Raw genomic sequence first — 24,783 nt, forward strand, 5'->3', positions numbered from 1 at the left:
AGTAGAACCTCAAACGCTCAATAGGATTCCACGAGCTGTCTTAGAAAGTTCAGGCAGAGGTTAGACGAGAATATTTTTCACTTGAAGGGTGGTGGGGGCAGAAATCCTCATGCATTGAAAAAAATACTTGGTTATGCACTTGGTTAGTCTAGATAGTTCTTTATTGGCTAATGTTTTTTTAATGTATTTTTTTCGACAAATTTAAAGCACAAAAAACCTGGCAACCCCCCCCCCACCCCCAAGCCCCTCCCTCGAAAGTCAACAGTAACCAAGTCCTGAAAATGCATGATGAACAAACACCAACAAACCTGTCACTCACCCCCCTCGGAGCAAATTTCACCTTTTCCAGGGTCAGAAAATCCAGCGGGTTGCCGAGGCACAGGGTGGAGAAGCTGACCTCCATCCGACAAGACCCACTATGAGATTTCCGGTGCTCAGACCAGCAAGGCCAGCAATGCAATACAAAATTAACTGGTCCACTTATGAGGCCCCATGGGCTTCACACTGCAAATTAAAGCTTGCCAGCTGATTTGCTGTACCCACCAGCGCACGTCCCCCCCCCCCCCCCCCCCAACAACAGCCCCTGCTGGCTAACAAGGTAGAGAAGCACTTAAACACACTTGCACAGCTATCCAACTCAGCTAACAGCCATGGCGCCAAGACACCCAGCCCCAAGGTTTGGAGACCTGGACCTGGGGAAGCTCCTAGATGTGACCGAGGTCAAGAGGGATGCCCTGTCTCCCCAAGGGTCCTGGAGGGTGAGCCACAGGGCAGCCAGTGCCGCCTGGGATAAAGTGGTAGTGGTGTCAGCTCAGGAAGTGTGACCAGGGGAGCTGGTTTCCAGTGCCACAAGAGGGTCAATGGACTATGCCAGGCAGCATGGTTGAGTTGACGTCATCCCTCCCCTCACCCCGCGCGTCCAGGTGAGCTGCACCTCCCAACTCTCCAGGTGCCCCCCAATCCACCCTTTAAGCCTCCCCAACCCTTCCTTCACCACCAGCCCCCACCCCAACCACTATGAACTGCACATGGCTAATGATGCCCTCTCTGTGTCTCCGCAGGAGACGCACTCCCACAATCGCCAGGAGAGGGCCAGACTGACAGAGGGGTGCCGGACATAAGAATCTTCACGACCATCCAGCAACGGGCCCTGGAGGTTGCTGGGGTGACCGAGGACAGAGCGGTCACCAATGTGGAGATTGGCACAAGCCGCAGAGGTGAGGATCCATCAGGCCCCACTCGGAGAACGTGTCAAATTTGAGTTGTTATTGCGATACAGACTGACGCACCCCTCCCACTAACATGTTGATTTTCCCGCAGGTCTTCCAGCTGATGACGCCGGCACATCCGGGGTTGTCCCCTCTCCTGCTTCCATGAGACCACCTCCGAGGAGAGCTCAGAGGATGCTACAATTGGCCTGTCACAGCTATCATCCCCATCCTTCACCAATGCAGAGACTCACACCACGGTGGGCAACGTTAGTGGTCAGGTTTCTCGGGCACATTCTGGTGAGTACCACACAGTTGCTGATGCACATCAAGTTGAGACAGTAATGCCAGGGCGAGGCAGTAGTCGGAGGGCTGCTGGAACCCAGGTCCAAGCTGGGTCCCAGCCAGATGCTGAGCCTGTGGAACAGGCTATCCCAGAGCTGATGGAGATGTTAGGGAGCGGCCGGGACATTCAGAGGGAGATGTCAACACTCTGGCAGATCCATAGTCGATTGGAGGAGTCCCAGAGGCTACAAGCACAGGAGATGTCACCAGCAATAAGTGGTACCGAGGCCAACACTGCAAGGGTGACAACCACAATGGATAGCCTAGTACACAACGTCAGCAGCATTAATAGAGGTTTCCAAAGCATAGCCCAGTCGGTGACGGCCACGGCTGAGGGTCTCAACAGAATGTCTGCCTTGCTGGGGGCTGACCTTGATAGGTGCTATGGGACGTCCCAGTCTTAAATGGTGTTGAATTCAACAGTTATAGAGCGGGTCCTTTAAGAGAATTAGCTAAAAGATACTGGAAAATAAAATGATTCTTGAAAATTACTGAATTTTCACAAATATGGGGGCCTCACGGTAGCATGGTGGTTAGCATCAATGCTTCACAGCTCCAGGGTCCCAGGTTCGATTCCCGGCTGGGTCACTGTCTGTGCGGAGTCTGCACGTCCTCCCCATGTGTGCGTGGGTTTCCTCCGGGTGCTCCGGTTTCCTCCCACAGTCCAAAGATGTGCGGGTTAGGTGGATTGGCCATGCTAAATTGCCCGTAGTGTAAGGTTAATGGGGGGATTGTTGGGTTACGGGTATACGGGTTACGTGGGTTTAAGTAGGGTGGTCATTGCTCGGCACAACATCGAGGGCCGAAGGGCCTGTTCTGTGCTGTACTGTTCTATGTTTCTATGATCAAGTTATAAAAATTGCCCAAACTTTTTAAATTTTGAGTACCCAATTTTTTTTTCCAATTAAGGGGCAATTTAGCGTGGCCAATCCACCTACCCTGCAGATCTTTGGGTTGTGGGGGTGTAACCCATGCAGACACGGGAGAATGTGAAAACTCCACACGGACAGTGACCCAGTGGTGGGATCGAACCTGGGACCTCAGCGCCATGAGGCAGCAGTGCTATCCACTGTGCCACAGTGCTGCCCCTGCATCACGAATTTCGAGATTCTTGAAGCATTCTTGAAAATTGCTTTGAAAAAACCTTTGTTGAAATTATTTTTATTTTGTAAGCCTTTTCTGGAATTACTATTATTTTGAAACCTGGGGCAGGATTCTCCGAGCCTCCGCTTCAAAATCGCGCTCGGCGCAGGGCAGAGAATGGGCGCCAGACCCAACGCCTTCCCGCGATTCTCCGGTCCGCAGAGAACTGCCGCCAATCGGGCGCACGTGGTCGACATGGTGGCGGTCGGGGGCCATTGAAAAAGGCCCCCGCGGCGATTCTCCCAGTGCAGCTGACTGAGTTCCCGCCAGCGTGGTTCTCTCATGGTTCCACCTGGCGGCACTCGGCGTGGTTCGCAGCCGCACTGGTGGGGGGTGGGGGGATCATTCACTGGGGGGGGGGGGGGGGCCTCCAGGATGGCCAGTCTATTGATCGAGGGCCACCGATCCGCGGGCACGCGGGATCTGGGGGGTTATCTTTTTGCTGTCGCTCTGCGGTGTGGGTTGGCCATGTCCTGCAGGCGCGGACCCCCGACCGGAAGTACAGGGCCACGTATCGGCAGCTGGAGCTGCGAGGACCAGTCCTGGGCCCTGCTAGCCCCCTGCAAATCGCAGAATCACCCTGGACTTACTCCAGATAAGTCCAGAGTGATTTGCGTGTCTTTTGTCACAGGTGTGGGGACATAACCCCATTATTGTAGAATCCCGCCCCTGTTCTTTCACTCTTCAGTATCTCAAGGACTTTTCAATGTACTCACAAAGGATTTTCAATTTAATTTGGTGCAAATGTATGAAGTGAATTCTTGAAAAATAAAGACTATAACTTCCGGTGGTGCCGATGTGCTGAATGGACGCACATCAGGTGGCTCTCCTCCCAGTCGTATCCAACATAGTTAATTTATCAGAGATTTTGGCCTAAAAAAAGCCTCCTACAAAACATCCGAATACAAAGGATACAGGAGAAGAAGTCCAACAGTAGATCGAGGGGACGGCGGCGGGAAATTAGAAGTATCAGCGAAGGAAAGGGGCAGGAACAGCAGGAGAATGGAGAGGCGACCCCACGAGGCGAGGCAGAGACCCAGGCGAACCAGGAGGGGGAAAGATCGGCAAGCCGAACGGCAGAACAGGAGCAGGATACGAAAATCTCCCTCCCGACAGGGGGTTGAATGGAGGAATATATTAAAACAGGAACTGAGCGCCATGAAGGAAGCAATCAGGATGGAGCTCCATGTGGTGATGAAGTAGATGATGTCGGAAGCGATAACCACCATGCAGTGCACGATAGAAGGCCTGGGACGGAAGGTGGAGGCCCAGGAGAGAACGATCCTGGACCTGGAGAAAGTATCAACGGACCAGAGTGACAGGACTGTGGCTCTGGAAACCGAGGTGAAGAGGTTGGTGGCGGCACAGGGGAGCCGAAAAGGGAAAGTGGAGGACCAGGAAATCAGGTCCAGAGACAAAAAGTCCAAATCGTGGATCTGCCAGAGGGGATTGAAGGAAGGGATCCAACGGGCTACATCGCCCTAATGCTGGGCAAGCTAGTGGGGAGGGAGGGCTTTCCAAACCCCCCAGAAATGGACAGGGCCCACAGGTCGCTTCGACCTTGACCCAAAACCGGGAAGCAGCCGAGGGCAAGAATTGCGAAGCTGCACCGGTTCCAGGACTGGGAAAGGACCTAAGGTGGGCTCTTCAGACAAAGTCATGCTCGTGGAAAGGGCATAGAATCATGGTGTACCAGGACACTGGGGCGGACCTGTCAAAAGAGGGCCGAATTTAATAGAGCAAAATCGGCGCTCTATAAAAGAGGGATGCGATTCGGCATGTTATTCCCGGCCAGACTCTGGGTGACATATCAGGATAAAGAGCACTATTTCAGCACCTCGGCGGATGCCGATGAGTTCATTAAAACTAATAATCCAGAGGGAGAGCAGACACGGCAGCGATGAAAGCGGCAGGTGCAGAAGAATAAAGAGACTGAGAGCGGAGGACGGACCGCAGACAGAGACAATGATACAAACTATGTTTCTATCGGCACGATTCTCCGCACCCCACGCCGGGTGGGGGAATCGCGGGAGGGCCGGGCGAATCACGCCACGCCGCCCTGGCACCCTCCGCGATTCTCTTCCCCCCTCCCCCACCCCCCCAAAATGGCGTGTCGCGTTTTGTGACAGGCCGCTCGGAGAATCGCCGCTCGGCGATCTGCGATTCTCCGGCCCAGATGGGCCGAGCGGCCTGCCGAACCCGACCGGTTCACGCCGCCGCCAACCACACATGGTCGCTGCAGGCGTGAACAGCACACGACCGGTGAGTGTGGGGCCTGTGGGGGGCGGAGGGAGGATCGAGCACCATGGGCGTGCTCAGCAGATGTCTGGCCCGCGATCGGTGCCCACCGATCGTCGGGCCGGCGTCTCTAAAAGACGCACTCTTTTCCCTCCGCTGCTCCACAAGATCAAGCTGCCATGTCTTGTGGGCAGCGGAGGGGAAGACAGCAACCGCGCATGCGTTGGTTGGCGGCGGCCAACCTGCGCATGCGCAGCTGACGTCACTTTGGTGCCGCCAGCCGCGTCATTCCCGGCACGCCGCTTTGACGCAAGCGTCTTGGCCCGGCGCGTGAATTCCACGTGCCGCTGCTCCTAGCCCCCCGTGGGGGGGAGAATAGGGGGCGAGGAGCGGCCTCCGACGCCGGAGTGAAACACTCCGGGTTTCACTCCGGCGTCGGCTGTCTGTCTCCCTTTGGGAGAATTGCGCCCTATGTTTTCACGTGGGACTGTGGAGCCTCATTTTTGGGCCTGTCTCCTCCCTCAGCAAGGGGAGGATAGGGAAAGCAGGCAAAGGGTGAGATAAGGGATGGAAGGGTATGAATAAAATGGGTCCAGGGCTAGATAAGCACGGGAAGGGGAGCCACCGTACTAGAAAGGAGGGCTAGCACGGGAAGACAAAAAGTAAGGGAGGTCGTAGCACACCTCTCAGGGGAGAGAGAGCATCTGGCCAAAAGGGGGGGGGGGAGAATACAAGGGGTGGACAGAAGGACAGGGGTCAGTGGGGGTAGAGAAGGGGGAAGGGGGAATGGGGGGGAAGCACAGGACAGAAAAGGAACAGAGGGATTGATAAGGACAAGCAACGAAACAGACGTAGGCATGGAGCAGGGCGAAGAACCAAGATGACGCCGCAAGCAGCCACTCGGCAGAGGGAGACCCCGGAGTGCAGGGGCGCATCCACGTGGCGTACGCATAGTTGGCGGCCATGTTGGCGCCCCCTAATAAACAGAAACCCCGGAGCAGGGGCTCGTCCAACAGGTAAGTATGGGTGATCCCGCAGGACTACGGGTTCAGAAACCCCCCACTAGGATTGTTACCTGGAACGTAAGGGGACTTAACGACTCGGTGAAAAGATCCAGAATCTTCGCTGACTTAAGAAGCCGAAAGACCGACATAATTTACCTACAAGAGATGCACCTGAGGGAGAAGGACCGACCGATGGTAAGGAAGGCTGGGTGGGACAGGCGTACCATTCATGTTACACGACGAGGGCTAGGGGAGTAGCCATACTGATCAACAAGAGGATGAGGTTTATGGAAACTAAGACAGTTATGGACACAGGGGATTGGTACATCATGGTCAGCAGTGTCCTGGAAGGGGTACCGGTGGTACTGGTAAATGTACACAGTGATTGATTATGGGGCGCGACTGCGTGCAGGACCCACTGACAGACCGATCAAACCCCAGAATAGGGAAAAAGACTGGCATGGCAAGGGAACTGGGAATATTCATGGAGCAAATGGGGGTTGTGGACCTAAGGAGGTCTACACTCAGGAGAAAAAGAGTTTTCATACTTCTCACAACTGCACAAGGTATACACCCGTATCGACTTCTTTGCAGTGGGGAAATCGGTGCATCCAGGGATCACAGGAGCGGTCTGTTCCGCAATTGTTATATCCGACCGCACTCCACATTACATGGATGTGAGGTTGGAGATGGGCCGTGCTCAGCACCCTGCTTGGAGTTTGGACGCGGACCTCCTGGCCGACAAGGCCTTCTGCCAAAAACATCGCGGGCCATAGGTGATTACTTTAGTAACAATCAAAGCGGGGAGGGCTCACCCTCCACGTTTTGGGATGCACTTAAGGCCATGATCAGAGGAGAAATCCAAGCCTACAAGGCAAGCAGAGATAGGGAAGCACGGTGGCCAGGCATGAGCTCGTGGACTCCATTCTGGAAGTTGACAGAAAGCACTCCGAGGCCCCGACCATAGAGCTGCTGATGGAGAGGAAATAGCTGCAAATGGACTTTAATCTGCTATACACTAGGAAAGCAGTGTACCAGCTCCACCAGACACAGGGGACCTTCTACAAACATGGGGACAAAGTTGGCTGCCTAATGGCTCACCAGCTGAGAAAGCAGGCAGCCACAAGGGAAATAGCCAAGGTAAAGGACATGTTTGCGGACTCACTGACAAAGGGCACTCTGCCACCTACGCTAGTGCAGGCCACAATCTCACATACCCAAAAAGGATAAAGACCCGACGGAATGCAAATTATATAGACCCATTTTGCTGCAGAATGTTGATGCAAAAATACAAAAGGCTGGAAGGCTGCGTATCAGAGGTGATCGCAGAGGACCAAACGAGCTTTGCCAAGGGTAGGCAGCTCACAGTGAATATCAGGCGGCTGTGGAACGTAATAATGACCCACAGAGAGAAAGTACCAGAGGTGATCATCTCTCTGGATGCAAAAAAGACCTTCGCTAGAGTCGAATGGTACTCAATGTACTGGACCCTTTGGACTGGGAGCGGGATTCACCGCCTGGGTGAGACTCCTATACAACACTCCCAAAGCGAGTGTCCGAACTAACACCATCAGCTCTGAATACTGCCAGCTACAAAGAGGCACAAGGCAAGGCTGCCGTTGTCCCCACTCTTGTTCGCGCTAGCGATCAAACTCTTGGCGATAGCCCTGTGATATTGTCCTCGCAATAGCCCTGTAGGACGTGCAAAGCTGGAAGGTCATGCAAGAGGAGACAAAGAGCATAGAATTTCACTTTATGCGGGTGACCTGCTCCTATATGTCTCGAAGCCACATCTGGGACTGAAGGCGATCATGCAGATCCTGAAAGAGTTTGGAGTCTTCTCGGGCTACAAACCTATCTCTGGGCAAAAGTGAGGTATTCCCAATGAACCTAATTGGGGGAGGGGCAGAGATGGAGGGGCTCCTGTTTAAACCAGCCCAGAACAGGTTCCGTTACCTGGGGATCCAAATAGCCAGAAACTGGACATAGATCCACAAGTGGAACCTGACCAGCCTCGTGTAGGAAGTAAAAAAGGACCTACAGAGGTAGGGCTCACTCGCACTCTACCTGACGGGGAGAGTGCAGATAATCAAGATGAACGTACTGTCAAGGTTCCTCTTCCTGTTCAGATCCATACCGATCTTCATCCCCAAAGCCTTTTTCCAAAATGTAAACGGTTTAATCATGGCATTTGTCTGTGGGGGGATAAGAACTCGAGAATTCCCAAACCGGCACTGCAAAGAAGGAAAATCAAAGGTGGCTTGGCATTATCGAACCTACAGTACTACCACTGGGCAGCAACAGCGCAAAGAGTGAGAGGATGGGTGCACGAACCCGACTCAGAGTGGGTACGGATGGTGGAGACCTCCTGTGAAGGAACGACCCTCCGGGCCCTGGCTACAGCAGCACTCCCAGCCCCCTCAACAAAATACACAACAAGCTCAGTGGTAGCGGCCACGCTGAGAACGTGGGCCTAACTGACACAGCACTTCGGGTTAACTAAGATGTCACCCATGGCGCCCATCTGCGGCAATCACAAATTCCCCCCAGCCATGCTAGAGCGCATCTGACCAGAACATGAATGAGCAGGTTCTTCCCGGAGGTGGAGGACAAACGTGAACGGTGTCAGAGAGGCCCGGCCAGCCACACCCACATGTTTTGGCCTTGCCCCAAAATTGCTGGGTTCTGGACAGCCTTCTCCGAGGCAATGTCCAAGGTTGTGGGGGTGAAGGTGAAGCCATGCCCAATAATGGCAATCTTCGGGGTACTGGAGCAGCCAGAGCTACACATGGGGAAGGGGTCCGACGCCCTAGCTTCCGCTTCACTAATCGCACGGCGGAAAATCCTGCTCGGCTGGCAATCAGCAGGACCACTCACTGCTGCAGACTGGCTCGCTGACCTTTCGGAATTTCTCCACCTGGAGAAGATCAAGTATGCCTTCCGAGGGTCAGAGGAAGGCTTCCTAGACGCACGGGGGCAGTTCGCCAATCTATTCCAGATCCTGTTGAGGCCAGCAACGTGAGAGACAGGAAGAAAAGGAAGAAGGACAAGGCGAAAATAAAGACGGGGGGAAACCAAAGGAATGCGTAACCTGGGGGGGGGGGGGGGGGGGGGGGGGGGGGGGGAGGCTGGAAAGTCACCAAAAAAAAAAGAAACAACATGGGAGGGAGGGGGCAACCCCCCACCCATTCCCAGGGCACACACAGCCAAAGTTGACAGGAGAAGAAAAGAGAGCGGGCAGAAGAGAAAGTGGGAGGGCATGGGGCAGGGTGAGGGGGGGGGGGGGGGGGGGGGGAGGAACAACAGGCAGAGCCAGAGGGCAGCAAAATGTACATAAAGTAATTGAAGGGAGGGACAGGAGAAACCTTTCTGTGTGATACAGTGAATTAGCACGGCAAACATTGTATCTAACTGTTGATAAATTTGGAAAATGCCAATAAAAATATTTGAAGAACAAAAAATTGTAGAGTGCTTTGAAGGCCTCTTGAACCGGGCTGAGTACCTTATGCTGAGTAGCGATAAGAAGATCTTTCATTTGGGAATGGCCGCGACGCAGCGAAGCTTGTCCCAGTCGCAGATGGGCATTGCCAAGGTGCCGCAGAGCATGGCCCAATCACGAAGGAGCATCGTCGAGGGTGTCGACACCATGGTGCAGGCATTGAAGGGCCGCCAGGGCTGAGCAGAGCCAAATGATGCAGGGGCAGCTGGGGCTCGAACAAGGTGATCCTCCGTCCCAAGGTGAACCCTGGGGCCCATGGCCACCGACTGGGAGGAGAGGGCCCTTGGTCCAAACCACTGGGCCACCAGCTCCCCGACTTCCATACTCTGATGATGACGCATCTTGCAGTCAGCACATGGGGCAGGGTGGCACGGCTGTGTATGTGCTGCCAAGTGCACTGGGGAACTCTGACCCCAGAGCCCCTGGAGGACGCCTGCCAGGGCATTGAAGGCCATGGGATGTGGTAAGCAGCTAGTTGCCTCCACCTCTGATGTGCATTCTGGGGACACACCTAGACGTAGCCATAGAGCAAGGAAAGCCAAGCATGTTGAGGATCACTGAGAAGGCATGGGGGCGAGGGGGCCTCCATGGTGGCCCACCCCAGCCAAGGGTGGCCTCCCCCTCACCCGGTTTCCCCCTCCTCCTCTCCCCCCTCCCCCTCTGAGCACTGGGGCGGCAGGCCCAGTTCCCCCAGGCTCTTTGCCTGTGAGAAAAGATAGCTACTCACCTCCTCAGCTCCCTGCAGAAGCCCTTTCGCCAGGTTCACATTGTTGAAAAGGAGTACTAATCGGCACGAGCATTACCACTTGCTGGGGAGGCCGCTGGATCACGGGAAGGTGGTCGCTCCTGTTAATTGTTTGGAAATAGGGCTTAACTGGTGATTATTGGCTTCTCGCCAAGTTACGGCAGATCCCGATTTCGCCCTCAGGAGCAGGCCGGTTGCATCACAAACAGTTTGACATCCAGCGTGGTTCTCGTTTTTGGCCTCTCCTGCTATTCACTGGCCTTGTTGCTCTCTTGCTCGAGCGAAATGAGGCCAGAGAATCGCGACCAAAGTCTCTGCAGTGTGCATGGGAAACACATGTGATTCAATGGCAAGTTCTTTGTTGAAATCCACCATTAGTTGGAATCGGTTCTGGGTCTCTTACAGTTTGCAGATGACAGGAAAATTGATGGTATGGTAAATAGAGAGGCAGAAAGCCTTAGATTACAGGGTAATATAGATGGGCTGGTCAGATGGGCCGAACAGTGGTCAATGGAATTTAACCAAAAGTGTGAGGTGATGCATTTTGGGAGGACTTGTAATTGATAATATGGGAAGATGTGTCATTTGAAACATGGAAGTCTGGCAATATCTGGTCTGAGAGAAACATGAGAGGATACAGGGAAAGATCCCACGAAGGGTTAACAGCAGCTGCAAAGACCAGGATTATAAAATGCAGATTCCTTCTCCCAAGCAAACACACAGGATTCTAGTATGAAGCTAAAAACAATGGTTCACACCTTCATTTAGACTAACCATCTTCGTAAGCATCTGGAAAAGCATGGATGAAGGTTTCTGTTGAGTTAGTGATAAATGTAAACCTTTCAGGGGCTGGTTTAGCTCACTCAGCTAAATCGCTGGCTTTTAAAGCAGGCACGGTTCGATTCCCGGACAGGCGCCGGAATGTGGCGACTAGGGACTTTTCACAGTAACTTCATTGAAGCCTACTCGTGACAATAAGTGATTTTCATTTCATTTCAAGTTATAACCGAGTGAATTTTAGCATACAGCTGAAAGCAATATTTCACACCTTCATTGAAATTAACTATCTTAGTAAGCAGCTGGAAAGGAAAGGATGAGGTTCAGTTGAATTTAGTGACAATTCTAAGTGTGAAAGTCTGCTAACACCAAGTAAATTAAAGAAAATTGGAGACTATCATTCTACGAGAAACATAATTTAGAGCCAAAATAAAAGTCAAAATTATGAGCTGGGGAAACAATTGGATAATAAAACTATAGAAATGACAGGAATCAAAGGTAACACCTTGACATCAAAGCATTTTGAACATCACAAAGAAAATAATGTAATCAGATCTATGAGCGAAGGTCATGCCCAAAATGAATACTTAGTCGTGTTAGAAAAATTCAGATTAAAGGTACCCTTTACAATCCAAGTGAAATAAAAGTAACTTTACAATAAAGTCATAAAAATTTAATAACTGTTAGAAAGAGAATATAAACCCAGAGACCAGGGCAGGAACTACCAGAGCTCAGAGAGAAGGAGAGAAGGAAGACCAGAATTTAAAGAGGAGGCAGTGTCAGCTCAGAGTCAGCTCAGAGACAGCCAGCTGAGCCAGCTCTCACAGCTCGAAAGATAAGACATAGCAACCGAGCTAACCAGCGAATACATCTAAAGAAGGCCAGATTTAAAAAAGAAGATTGATTGTCAAGTTGGGCCTGAAGGTCCCTTCAACCAACCAGAAGGATCCAGAAGCAAGATCGTTTTACCTTTCTGTAAAGACAGTGATTGCAGCTTTTAAAAGAAAAAATATAATAACAAAATAACTTAAAAGTTTTAACCTGAAACAGTGATTATTCCAAAGTCTACTTTACTTACTTAGCAATGCGGGACCCAGGATCGATGCTACTAAGTGGTAAGTAGATAAAATCTTCTGTGAAGGTATGGGTTATACCGGGGGATAACTTGAAAACATAGTTTCACCTGAATAGCACCCACAGAAGCCTGCATCGGAGTCAGGGAGTGAGAATCTCTGTTCACCATTTAGAATGTCGGCCCTTTTTGGTATAGGGGGAATTCTAAGAATAGCGGTGAGTTTTCAACAACATGGCGCCCAATGTTTAATTAAAACCCTGTTAATTACGCCTAGCGGGTTGCTTTATTTTCTACATGGCACCCGAAGTGTTAACACCATGTTAATTACACCCAGCCGGTTGTTTTGCTTTCTCCATGGCACCCAGCGTGGAGGCCTGGAATATTACAAGTTTCTAGGTAAAGTGAGGCTAGAATATTAGAAGTTTCTAGCTGAGCAGAATGGGGGCTAGAGTAGGGGCTAGAATATTAGAAGTTTCTGGTTCCCAAGAAACGGTTGGAATATTAGAAGTTTCTAACCGGCACAAAGGCTAGAATATTAGATGTTTCTGGTCTATGTGTGAGTCAGACTATACCTGCCGAGTTTAGTCTGGAACGTCATGTGTGATTGACTTTTGTAAGGATATTCTGTGGATCGAGGGGACTAAAACTCAGGTTGGGTGTGAAAATAAGCAGACTAGAAGATGCTGTCAGCAGGACAGGTAGATAAGGTGGTTAAGAAGGCGAAAGAAGGCAGCACGGTGGCGCAGTGGTTAGCACTGCAGTCTCACTGCACCGAGGTCCCATATTCGTTCCTGGCTCTGGGTCACTGTCCATATGGAGTTTGCACATTCTCCCCATGTTGCCTGGGTTTTATCCTCACAGCCCAGAGGTGTGGGGGGGGGGGGGGGGGGGGGGGGGTGGATTGGACACGCTAAATTGCTCCTTAATTGGATACAATGAATTGGATACTCACATTTTTTTTAAAAAGGCTAATGAAGGCAAGGATACGTGCCTTCGTTAGCCGAGGCATAGGCAATAAGAGAAGGGAGGTTATGATGAGGTGTATGAAACACTGGTTCGCCCATAGCTAACCAGTGTGCAGAGTTAAGGTAAGGGGTAGGAGATTTAGAGGGATTTGATGAGAAGCTTTGTCACCCAGACTGTGGTGGGAATCAGGAACTCACTCCCTGAAAGGGGAACAGAGTCAGGAACCCTCACAGCATTTAAGAAACATTTAGATGAGCACTTGAAATGCCATAGCTCACCAGGCTAAGGACAAAGTGCTGGAACATGGGATCGGAATAGGTAAGTGCTTGATGGCTGGCATAGACGCAATGGGCCAAATAGTCTCTTTCTGTGCTGTAAAACTCTATGAGTCTAAATTCTGCATGTCTGACTGTCGAAGCAGACCAGCCCCACAGTTCAGCAATAGCCCCTGCAGATTTTTACCAAACCATCAGGAAAGGCAGGAGATGCTCTTTACTGCAGATGGCATCAGAAGACCCTTCTGTCTGACCAAGGCAGCCCAGACAAAGGTAAGAGAGGAAGCAAGCCACCATGGGTCCATGCAAGAACCCAAGTCCAGTTTAGCAAACAGGTCATTGACCAGCTCTGATCTGCCAAGCCAAGAGCCAGGTGTTGCACCTTCGACAGGAGTATCTTCTACAGTCATCAATTTGCATGTGTGAATGGACTGCTATGCCAGAAGAGTGACTGCATGATCAGTCAGAATGTCACATGATAAGTGAGGCTACAGCAGGCGGACATTTGCCTCATTTATGTGATTGGATGCAATGTGGTACTGACAGTCCAAGACGGAGAGGGTGACAACTGCCAAGTCAAGCATTCAATACATTTGCACTCTAATCTGCATTCTATCGCTGCAGCTATGGGCTCAGTTGAACAATAGTAGCTCGGAGGTGGGTAACAAGGTTGCTTGACATCCCTCCATGAGCCCTTTGTCCTTAAGGAGACAGGAAAGTGCCTTTGTGGATCCAGACAGAGGATCCATGCCAACTGTCCTGGTGCCTTTTTCTCAGGACACCGTGTGAGTCAACAATATCTCCTCCCCCCACCCACCACTGACCCAAATGGCTCCAAAAGGTGAGGCCGAGGGGGGGGGGGGGGGCACTGCACCAGTCCCTCCCCACTACAGACATCCCAGATAATGGGATATCACACTGAGCAAACTGTCTCTATCTCAGCTGCTGTTGGGATTGCACCTAGACATCATGGTAGGAAAATAAATGTTTAAAAAAAGTATGTGACCTATCCATGGAGGAGATGAGCACTCAAGGAAACCACCAATAGCACCGAACCCACTGCCTTGCCATCTGACTGTATTCATTGAACTGGATAAAATAATTGGCACGACTAAATAGGGCATCGATGCACCTTCATGCACCTGTGTGACGCAGCTTGTAAGATGCCACATATGTTGCATGTTGCACCTTGGAAGCCATTAGCTGGCACAGAAAATGAGCATCCCTGGAACCTTGAGGGCCATGGTATGGGGTCCACACAAAATCCAAGTGGCTGCACATCTTGATGAACAATCCTCAGACATCTCTATATTGCCTCTCTGACACCTGGATGTCTGCATCTTAATCAGCCTCCCCTTCTGATGCTACCTGCTGTTGACTTTGTGGTATCTGCTGTTGGGCAACAGCTCTCCTTCATTGCAGCCTCTCCTTCTCCTCCCATGGTTACAGAAATATTGGGTGAATGGGACCCATGGCTATTGCAGTGTGTGCACTTTGTAAAGAAGGCAGACATACTGAGAACATGTTCATCCTTGACTCTCATCCATGTAACCAATGATTAGGGAGTTGGTTTTAATTGGCCAATTGTGTGCAACAACTTTACCAGCCAGAACGATTCCCATCCCACTGCAATTGAGATTGTATTCAGGGAAGCTGAGAGCCTCACAATGGTGCATGTGATCATTGAAACCTGTTCCTGTACCCGCCCACCTCATGTCACTGTCATGCTTGCCCCCATCACCCTTGGCTCACAGAACATACCCTCTCACCATCTCGGCTACCCATGAACTTTCCCCATGTGAGCCTGGATCCTATCAGCATTTCCTTGGATATTCTATCCTGTGACCCAAAATCCTCCTGTTATCCTCCTCCATGTTTTGTTTGCTCTCATGGCTCACCTCATGAGATCTTCCAATACCCAACCCTAACTCTGGACATGCCCCCATACCAAGTACAATTCCCCCCTCACCCTCCACACCAATCACTTTATCCATCATCCATCTTACCGTGGAGCCTAACATTGGCATCACCAACCCTACCCTTTAGGTTCATAATCTATGTTACCATTCCTATCTGGAACCGCCAGCCCCAACCCGCCTTTTAGGACCACAACACCCAAAATACCAGGCCCTTCCCTCCTCCACACTTGCCAAGGTCTAAACATCTCCCTCTGTCCTCTTTCCCTTCCCACATTCGCAGCTGCCAAGACCCAAATGCCTACCTTTCCCCACACCCACCTTGTGCCACAGAGCTGAATATTGACAACCTTTGTCACGACTATACAAAGCCAACTGGTCCACAACGCTTTTTACCAATTGTGAACCAGATGCCACGAGACTCTCAAGTGCCACTAACTTTGGCCCAAGGGTAGATCTTTATTAAAACCTGCTTCACATTAATAAGTATTCATGACATGCAAACCTATTGCAAATATGAATCCATCACAGGCCAGCACAAGGCACGATACAGCACAAATGAATTTGCGTTTTAATTCTGCATCTCAACCGAACATCACAAATTGAAATTTCGTATGCCACCTAATCTAGTCACCCCACACACCGCTTCGCCAGCAGCACACTCAATTTTTAAAATATGAATTTAGAGTACCCTATTCTTTTTCTTTCCGAATTAAGGGGTAATTTAGCGTGGCCAATCCATCTAACCTGCACAGCTTTGGGTTGTGGGGGTGCAACCCATGTAGACACGGGGAGACTGTGCAAACTCTACACAGTGACCAGGGGCCAGGATCGAATCCAGGTCCTCAGTGCCATAGGTAGCAGTGCTAACCACCATTCGACCGTGCTGCTCAAAAACAGCGCACTCACACCCGTGGATTTCCCGCGGAAACCCCATTGGCAGGCTGCCGGGATGGAGGATTCTGCTGCCAGCGGGGGTGTGCCGCGCTTGAAAACGGGTGTGGCGGGACGGAGAATCCCGCATCTCCTGCTGTTGCAGAATGATTTAAATCCCTTCTATGTTCTTACGAATGCTCAGATCAGCAGAAATAAAAAACAGCTGTAGTACCGAAAGGCAACGGTAAGTGGTGCTGTTGAGCCATGATCCTTCTCACTACTTGCCAATGAATCCTTGAATTTACAGCGCATAAAGAGGCCATTCCGCCCATCGAGTCTGCACCAGCCCTTGGAAAGAACAAAAGGGGGAAGCTTTAGAAGAACCTCAAGTCTTTTCAACATTACCCATCACCTCAATCAGCTCAACTGTTTTGGGTGGGCTGTCTACACTGGCCAAAGTAACCTTTTCATCTCTGCTCCCAGGTGATGGGGAACCAGCTAATCACTTTGGGTCTCAGCAGACTAACAAATATTTTGCTAACCTCAATATTGTCAGGAGGGTAGTAAGGGTATTGGGAGCCCCTTAGTAGGGGGCAAGTGAGGGGCAGCCTCACTTAAGATTTCTCTGTCCCAACAACCTTGAGAATGACTGCCAGGTCAGAATGATAGAATTGTGGCAGCAAAAAGTCACACCTGGGGATGGTCCCCAACAGTCAGTGGAAGGACAGCTTTGCAGGTAATCATGTGTTTCATTGAGATTGGGGGAACACTAAGACTAAGAAGGTCAAAGGACTCATTGAGCACAGTATGTTGGGGCACACTACTCCTTCCAACCCTTGCTGGCAATGTGAACTCCCTCAAGAAAAACAGAAAATACTGGACCATCTCAGCAAGTCTGACAGCATCTGTGGAGAGAGAGTGGGGCTAATGTTTCGAGTCTGGATAATTGTTTGTGTGTCGCCGACTGACAATGTCAACAAGCCACAACTTAGGAATGCTATTTAAGACCCCATTTGCCATTTGTGGGAGCCTTATTGATGGTCTGATATGAATTTCCTCCCACAGTCCAAAGGTGTGCAGGTTATGTTGATTGGCCATGATAAAATTGCCCCTTAAGATATGGTCATTGACTTCAGTAAGCAAAGTTCTGTACACACCCCTGTCAGCATCAATGGGGCCGAGGTGGAGATGGTTAGCAGTTTCAAATTCCGAGGGGTGCACATCTCCAAAAATCTGTCCTGATCCACCCACGTCGACACTACCACCAAGAAAGCTCAACAGTGCCTATACTTCCTCAGGAAACTAAGGAAATTCGGCATGTCCACATTAACCCTTACCAATTTTTACAGATGCACCATAGAAAGCATCCTATCGGGCTGCATCACAGCCTGGTATGGCATCTGCTCGGCCCAGGACCGCAAGGAACTTCAGAGAGTCGTGAACACAGCCCAGTCCATCACATGAACCTGCCTCCCATCCATTGACTCCATCTACACCTCCCGCTGCCTGGGGAAAGCGGGCAGCATAATCAAAGACCCCTCCCACCCGGCTTACTCACTCTTCCAACTTCTTCCATCGGGCAGGAGATACAGAAGTCTGAGAACACGTACGAACAGACTCAAAACAGCTTCTTCCCCGCTGTTACCAGATTCCTAAATGACCCTCTAATGGACTGACCTCATCAACACTACACCCTGTGTGCTTCATCCGATGCCGGTGCTTATGTAGTTACATTGTATACCTTGCGTTGCCCTATTATGTATTTTCCTTTATTCCCTTTTCTTACCATGTACTTAATGATCTGTTGAGCTGCTCACAGAAAAATACTTTTCACTGTACCTCGGTACACGTGACAATAAACAAATCCAATCCAATCCAATGTGTGTTAGGTGGGGTTGCGGGTATAGGATGGGGGTTTGGGCCTAGGTAGAGTGCTCTTTCAGAGGGTCAGCGCAGACTTGATGTGCCAAATGGCCTCTTTCTGCACCGTAGGGATTCTATGCCTGTCCGAGGAGTTTTCTTGAATGTAAGACAGCCACAAGCTTTAAAGGCAACAAGTGGTAGTGGGAAGAGTCAGAGGTAACAGCAGCAAGCCTCAACTGCAGTGGCTCTTCAACCTAGCTTCAGGAGAATGGGTAGAGGAAGAGAGATTGTGGAATGCGAGAGATATGGGCAACTGAGTAGCCAGGCCAAATGAGGATTAAGGGGAGTGAGGAGGAGACTGGTGACAATGCTAGAAATGCAGGTCGCCTTAAGATTAAACCAGGTTTGCTTCAAAGTTAATTGAGAGCCGGTGATGGCCACTGGGGCTTGTACTTAAGAGTTGGGTTTTGCCTGGTTGGGGAGCTGCTTCTGGTTAGGGATAGGATCCATAAGGGAAGAGTGGAAACCAGTGCTTGTCCTGAAATATAATATCATAATAGATTAATCAGAATGTCTTCTGCTCCCTATTTCGGGGAATGGATATTCATCTATAGAACAAGGGGCAAGTGAAGGAGGCCAGGGCAAGGAGAAAGAAAGGGAAATGAGGAAAGAAGACCAAATGAGGAAAGAAAGGTGCATGTGTAAAAAAGGGGCAAGTGAAGAAGAAACAGACAAGTGAGGAAGAAAGGAGCAAATGATGAACATTGGGATTTTTAAAATGGTTGAATCTAAAACGTCAGCAAATGAACCTAGATGAGCAAATAACCTAGCAAGGGACAAAAGTGAATCACAATCTGAAATCTGAAAGGCCACGTACCATCAACTTCCCCAAATGTGGCAAAAAATCCATCAAAGCTTTTATATCCATCAGATACAAATAAAATATGTAAAGAATTCCTGGTGGTCCGGATTGGGGGAGGGCGTTCGTTTCCACAGAATTTTCCAATAACTCTGGAGTCGATGTTATCGCCATCACGAACTTCCACATAATCATATTGGCACATGTAATCAAACTCAAGACTGAGCATTGAGAATCTGAAATAGAACAAGATCATACCATGAGCAACAACACCCCGACAGGCAGAAACACATCTACTACCTCCTAGCCAGGTAGCACAAGGAGGGGTCTATATGAGGCTCTCCTCAACCAGACAACCAAGGCTCCTCATGTACCACTTGTCGGACAGCATGGGGCCCTTGGTGCCATTTCTAAGCTGGAATTGAGGTCCTTTGTGTGCATGCACTTTGAAAACCTTACTAAATAAAGTGTTGCAGTGCTGTCAGTGACTCTACGGAGGATTAGTAGGTTTGCTAATACAATAACAACTTGCATTTCCTTATGTGGCTCAATGCCAAATTTTGTTTGATGACACTCCTCCGAGGCACCGTACCAATTGCCTACAGCAAAGCCATGCTATTATTTTAAGACACAGATATATTGGCACTTAACCTCATCTTAGCCAAATACCTCTCCACTTTCAAACACAGCAGAGTTCCTGCCGAAAAGTAAAAGACAAAACTGCCCCATGAAAGAGAAAGAGACTGAAATATATGTAACAAATCAAATATTGAGCCTACCTTAATTCAATACCAAAACTGGGATTCACTGACACTGTCCATTCACAGTGAGAGTTGCTGGGGTATCCCTCTAGTACAATCTGCCCTCTTGAAGCATTTACAATAGCCCCACATTCTGGAAACAGAAAAACATTGTTACAATCCCAATTAAGACCGATAACTTATAGAAAGAGACACATTTCCCAGTTACTGACGAAAAGAATTGCATAGCGAGATTTCATGTTTTAAAGCTTTTACTGTAATAAACAAATTAAAATCAACATTGACTAAATGTTACTTAAGAGACAACAAATATACCAAATGACAGCAAACGTGCGACTCCATTAAATAATTAACACAACCAAGTTACTTGACAACAGATTTGTATGTTACGGCATATTCTCAGCAGATATGTGGCACAGTCCAAACACCTCCAGTCCTTTTAGCAGGCTCTGTTCTCCCTGCTATGTCAGGGCAGCACTCCCATTTTCTTTTGAAAATCACTTCACTCAGTCTTCGGAGTGCCCCAAACTGGCTTTCAGCAGCGAGGCCTTTACTATGGCGACTGCTTGGTCCTAAGTCTCTGCAAGTTTCATCATTTGAACAGAAAATCTGGAGAGAATCTGGAAATGCTATTCTATCCAGATCCCGTTTCCCGATTTTCCCTGTCCCTCGCCAACAACGTTATGACATTAGACTCCCACAAAGGGCGGCAACCTCATTTAAATGGGTGACTATAAATTTAAATGGGTTACCATAAATTTAAATGGCTTACCATAAATGGGTTACCATAAATTTTATTATTATTAAGAGCCACCCGCCATATAACCACCCCTCTTCACTAAATATTCATACCTCGCTGACATGAACATCACATTGGCAAGGTTTACAACAGCTTCTAAATACAGAATTCAGTCAAGGTGATCCCTCTGGGGGTGCAGAGCTACGTATAGCCACCAGAAGGAGAAGGTCATGCCCAAACAGTGCCCTAGCACTGCCCCTGACACAGGTTGACACTGTCAGGTTAGCACTGCTGCCCTGACAATGCCACTCTGTGCCAGGGGAAATGCCAGGGTGGACCCACGTGATAGGCTGAAGGGGGGGGGGGGGGGGTGTTCCATTAATGTGTGGTGGGGGAGCGGAGAAGAGTGAGCAGGGAAGCGGGAACTTGCAGGCATGGGGAAGAGCGGCCACTGAGGAGAGAGGAGGGGGAATCTGCTATACTTCCACGGTGGTGGCAATGGAGGGGTACCCCGATGATTGTCGGGGGGGGAGAGTAAATCTTCAATTCTGTTTGGGGCGGCCTTTAAAGATGGCGCCCCGATATCTGTGGAGCCAGGTGCCGGCTCTTTCAGGTCCTGCCCACCAGAGTGATGGTGTCAACCAAACCCACTCATTTGTTCTCTTTACAGAGGCTCAAGATCCAGAGAGTAAATTGGGTTCTGCAGCTGGAGAGTTACACACCCGTTTTCCGTTGAGCCTGACGTTTGAACAAATATGGTATAATTTCACCCTAGGACATTCTCCAGGTCTCTTTTAGGTCTTTAATCAGTAAGGGAATCAAAGGTTATGGGATAAGGCAGGAAAGTAGAGTTGAGCATTATCAGCCATGATCTCATTGAATGGTGGAGCTGACTTGATGGGCTGAATAGGCTATTTCTGCTGCACCATCTTATGATCTTATGGGTCTATGTGCTGTGTGCAGAAATATCAGCTACCCCTCTATTGTTTCAAGGTGTGAAATCTATCACTTGACTTTCAATAGGTTTCATCCTATGCCTCTTTGCCCATATCAAACAAACCACATGGGCTTGCCTCCAGGCAGAATTAGGATGTTCTCCATTCCCTCATTCAGACAATTTTGTTTCACCTTATATGAAAGAAGACAGTTTAAAACATGACCACTTTATAAAGTCCTACATTTGTCACAACAAATGTCATGAGTGGTAAAACATACTCCGACATAGCATCCTTGTGCAACACACTGGTGAATTATATGCATTGTAATTCACACCGTATTGCCTTGCGTTGTATTGTGTCCGTGTGGGCTCTGTATGTGAGCCATTGCGCGGCTCTGCCCATAGGGGGAGATGAGGAGTTTGTACTGGGCTCCACCCTTGGCTCCGCCCATGGCTCCCGCCATGGCTCTTCCCACTAACCGGAAGTATAAAGTACTGCAGCCGCAAGCCTGCTCTCAGTTCCTCTGGTCGCAGGCTGGCTTAGTTGTAAGACTATTAGAACCACAGTTTACTTCCAATCGTGTGTCTAGTGAATTGATGGTCACATCAATTTAATAGTCTTAGAAAACTTGAAGAAAACTACTATGGAATCAGCCCTCAAACCCGACCGACTAGAACTCGACCCGCAGGCTGCAGAGGCGAAGGAAATCTTCCAACACTGGCTTCAATGTTTCAAGGCCTACCTGGCTGAATCAAGCACTTCCGAAACTACAGAGGAGCAGAAACTCAGCCTACTGCACACAAGGGTGAGCCATCGTATCTCTACGCAACTTAATTGTACCACCTCATATACTAAGGCCCTGGCAATGCTCGACCGAATGTACGTGCGACCCATCAACGAGGTCTACGCGCGGCACAATTTTACGACCCGCCACCAGCGCCCCACGGAGTCGCAGGAAGACTTTCTGCGCGATTTAAAAGCCTTAGCTCGGGACTGCAATTTTCAGGCTGTAACAGCCGCCCAGCAAATGGAACTCGCTGTCCGTGATGTATACGTTGCAGGGCTCAGGTCCAACTATGTGCGCCAGCGATTGCTTGAGAAAGGGGCCCAGAACTTGGAGGACACTGTAGAGTTAGCTACAACTATGAAGGTCTTGTTCCGCAGTCTGAACTCATTCCCCGCGGACCAAGCGACCCAATTGTGGGCCCCCGACCAGCGACTGCCCCAGGCCTGCGCTGCGCGGCCACTCACTCACTATGCAGCACCAGCGTGCCAATTTTGTGGCCAGCCCCAACACCCACGGCATCACTGCCTGGCCCGCAACGCGACCTGCAGCAGCTGCGGTCGCAAAGTACACTATGCCCGAGTATGCCTAGCAAAGTCGAAAACTCCAAACTCCCCCGCAGTCCAGAGCACTTGCCTCTCAAACTCACAGGCCCGCAGGCCCCGTAATGCTGCAGCGTGTCTGCCGACTCCGCCCCCACCCGACATGTGCGACTCATGGGGGCCGCCATCTTGGCAACCCTCCTCCACGCGGCCGGCCACGTGCGACTCATGGGGGCCGCCATCTTGGATGCCATCTTCCTTGCCGCCCACCAAGTGCGATCCACGGGGGCGGCCATCTTGGGCTCCATCCTCTCCAGCCTCAGAACCTCATCTCGACGACTATGACCTCAGCGGACAGTCATCACGGGGCCACTCCAGCACAGCTGATCGAGCCGCCAACTACCCGCAACTCAGCGCGGTCACGTTGGACCAGTCGCGTCCGAAACACCTCCGGAACTCGATGATGACCGGTAAAATCAATGGGTACAGGACACCGTGCCTCTTCGGCTCCGGGAGCACCGAGAGCTTTGTACACCCTGAACTGGTAAGACACTGTTCGCTCCCTATCTTCCCTGCACGGCAAACTATGTCCCTCGCCTCGGGCTCACACTCTGTCCACATACAAGGGCGCACCGTCACGACCCTAACGATTCAGGGCGCCAGCTACTTTAATTTCCAGCTGTACGTACTCCCCAAACTCTGCGCCCCACTCTTACTTGGACTCGACTTCCAATGTAATCTCAAGAGCCTCACACTCAGCTTCGGCGGACCCCTACCTCCACTCACTATCTGCAGTCTAGCGACGCTAAAAATCGCCCCCCCCCCTGCACTCTTTGCTAATCTCACTCCGAACTGCAAACCCGTAGCCACTCGCAGCAGGCGGTATAGCCTGCAGGACAGGGTATTTATTAGAACCGAGGTCCAGGGACTCCTACGTGAGGGAGTTATAGAGGCCAGTAACAGCACCTGGAGTGCTCAGGTGGTGGTCGTCAAGACCGGGGAAAAATTCCGAATGGTAGTGGACTATAGCCAAACCATTAACCGGTTCACGCTCCTCGATGGGTCCCCAGGATTGCAGACATGGTTAATCAGATCGCCCAGTACCGCATTTTCTCCAGAGTGGATCTGAAGTCTGCATACCACCAGCTCCCAATCCGCCCGGAGGACCGCCACTACACGGCGTTCGAGGCCGATGGCCGCCTCTTCCATTTCCTCCGGGTCCCCTTTGGCGTCACAAATGGGGTCTCGGTGTTCCAACGAGCGATGGACCGAATGGTGGACCAGTACGGGCTGCGGGCCACGTTTCCGTACTTGGATAACGTCACCATCTGCGGCCATGATCAGCAGGACCACGACGCTAACCTCCATCGATTTCTCCAGACTGCTCAGAAACTCAACCTCACGTATAACACGGAGAAATGCGTTTTCCGCACGACCAGGCTAGCCATCCTCGGCTATGTCATGGAAAACGGAGTCCTGGGCCCCGACCCGGACCGTATGCACCCCCTCTTACAACTCCCTCTCCCTCATTTTCCCAGGGCCCTCAAGAGGTGCCTGGGATTTTTCTCTTATTATGGGGGTCCGTCAGTATGCGGACAAAGCCCGCCCACTATTTAAGACCACACTCTTTCCTCTGTCAGCTGAGGCCCGCCAGGCCTTCAACTGCATCAAGGACGACATCGCCAAAGCTGCCATGTGGGCGGTGGATGAATCCGTCCCCTTCCAGGTGGAAAGCGACGCCTCAGCGATCGCTCTCGCAGCCACTCTGAGCCAGGCACGGAGACCAGTCGCCTTCTTCTCCCGAACCCTCTCCGCTTCGGAACTTCGACACTCCTTAGTCGAAAAGGAAGCTCAAGCCATTGTGGAAGCCATACGACACTGGAGGCACTACCTCGCAGGTAGGAGGTTTACCCTCATCACTGACCAAAGATCGGTTGCCTTCATGTTTGACAACTCGCAAAGGGGCAAAATTAAAAATGATAAAATCCTGCGGTAGAGGATCGAACTCTCCACCTACAATTACAATATTATGTTTCGACCAGGGAAGCTCAACGAGCCCCCAGATGCCCTATCCCGCGGCACGTGTGCCAGCGTGCAAGACGACCGCCTGAAAGCTATCCACAATGACCTCTGCCACCCGGGGGGTCACCCGGCCCGCCCACTACGTCAAAGCCCAAAATCTGCCTTTCTCCACCGAGGAGGCAAAAGCCATCACCAGGGATTGCCCGAT

General features: G+C 50.6%; 1 protein-coding gene across 1 annotated transcript in view; it reads right to left on the reverse strand.

Moving 5' to 3' along the window:
• pamr1 (peptidase domain containing associated with muscle regeneration 1) overlaps positions 1 to 24,783 on the reverse strand; it is a 271,328-nt gene that overhangs the window by 98,633 nt on the left and 147,912 nt on the right. Inside the window, exons 4-5 of the mRNA XM_038807396.1 lie at positions 19,569 to 19,683; positions 18,808 to 19,025 (exon numbers count right to left, since the gene is read on the reverse strand). Of these exons, the coding sequence (XP_038663324.1) occupies positions 18,808 to 19,025; positions 19,569 to 19,683 (333 nt within the window). The remainder of the gene's footprint in view (positions 1 to 18,807; positions 19,026 to 19,568; positions 19,684 to 24,783) is intronic.

The sequence above is a fragment of the Scyliorhinus canicula genome, chromosome 9 (assembly GCF_902713615.1).
Source record: "Scyliorhinus canicula chromosome 9, sScyCan1.1, whole genome shotgun sequence".
In the NCBI taxonomy this organism is placed as follows: Eukaryota; Metazoa; Chordata; class Chondrichthyes; order Carcharhiniformes; family Scyliorhinidae; genus Scyliorhinus; species Scyliorhinus canicula.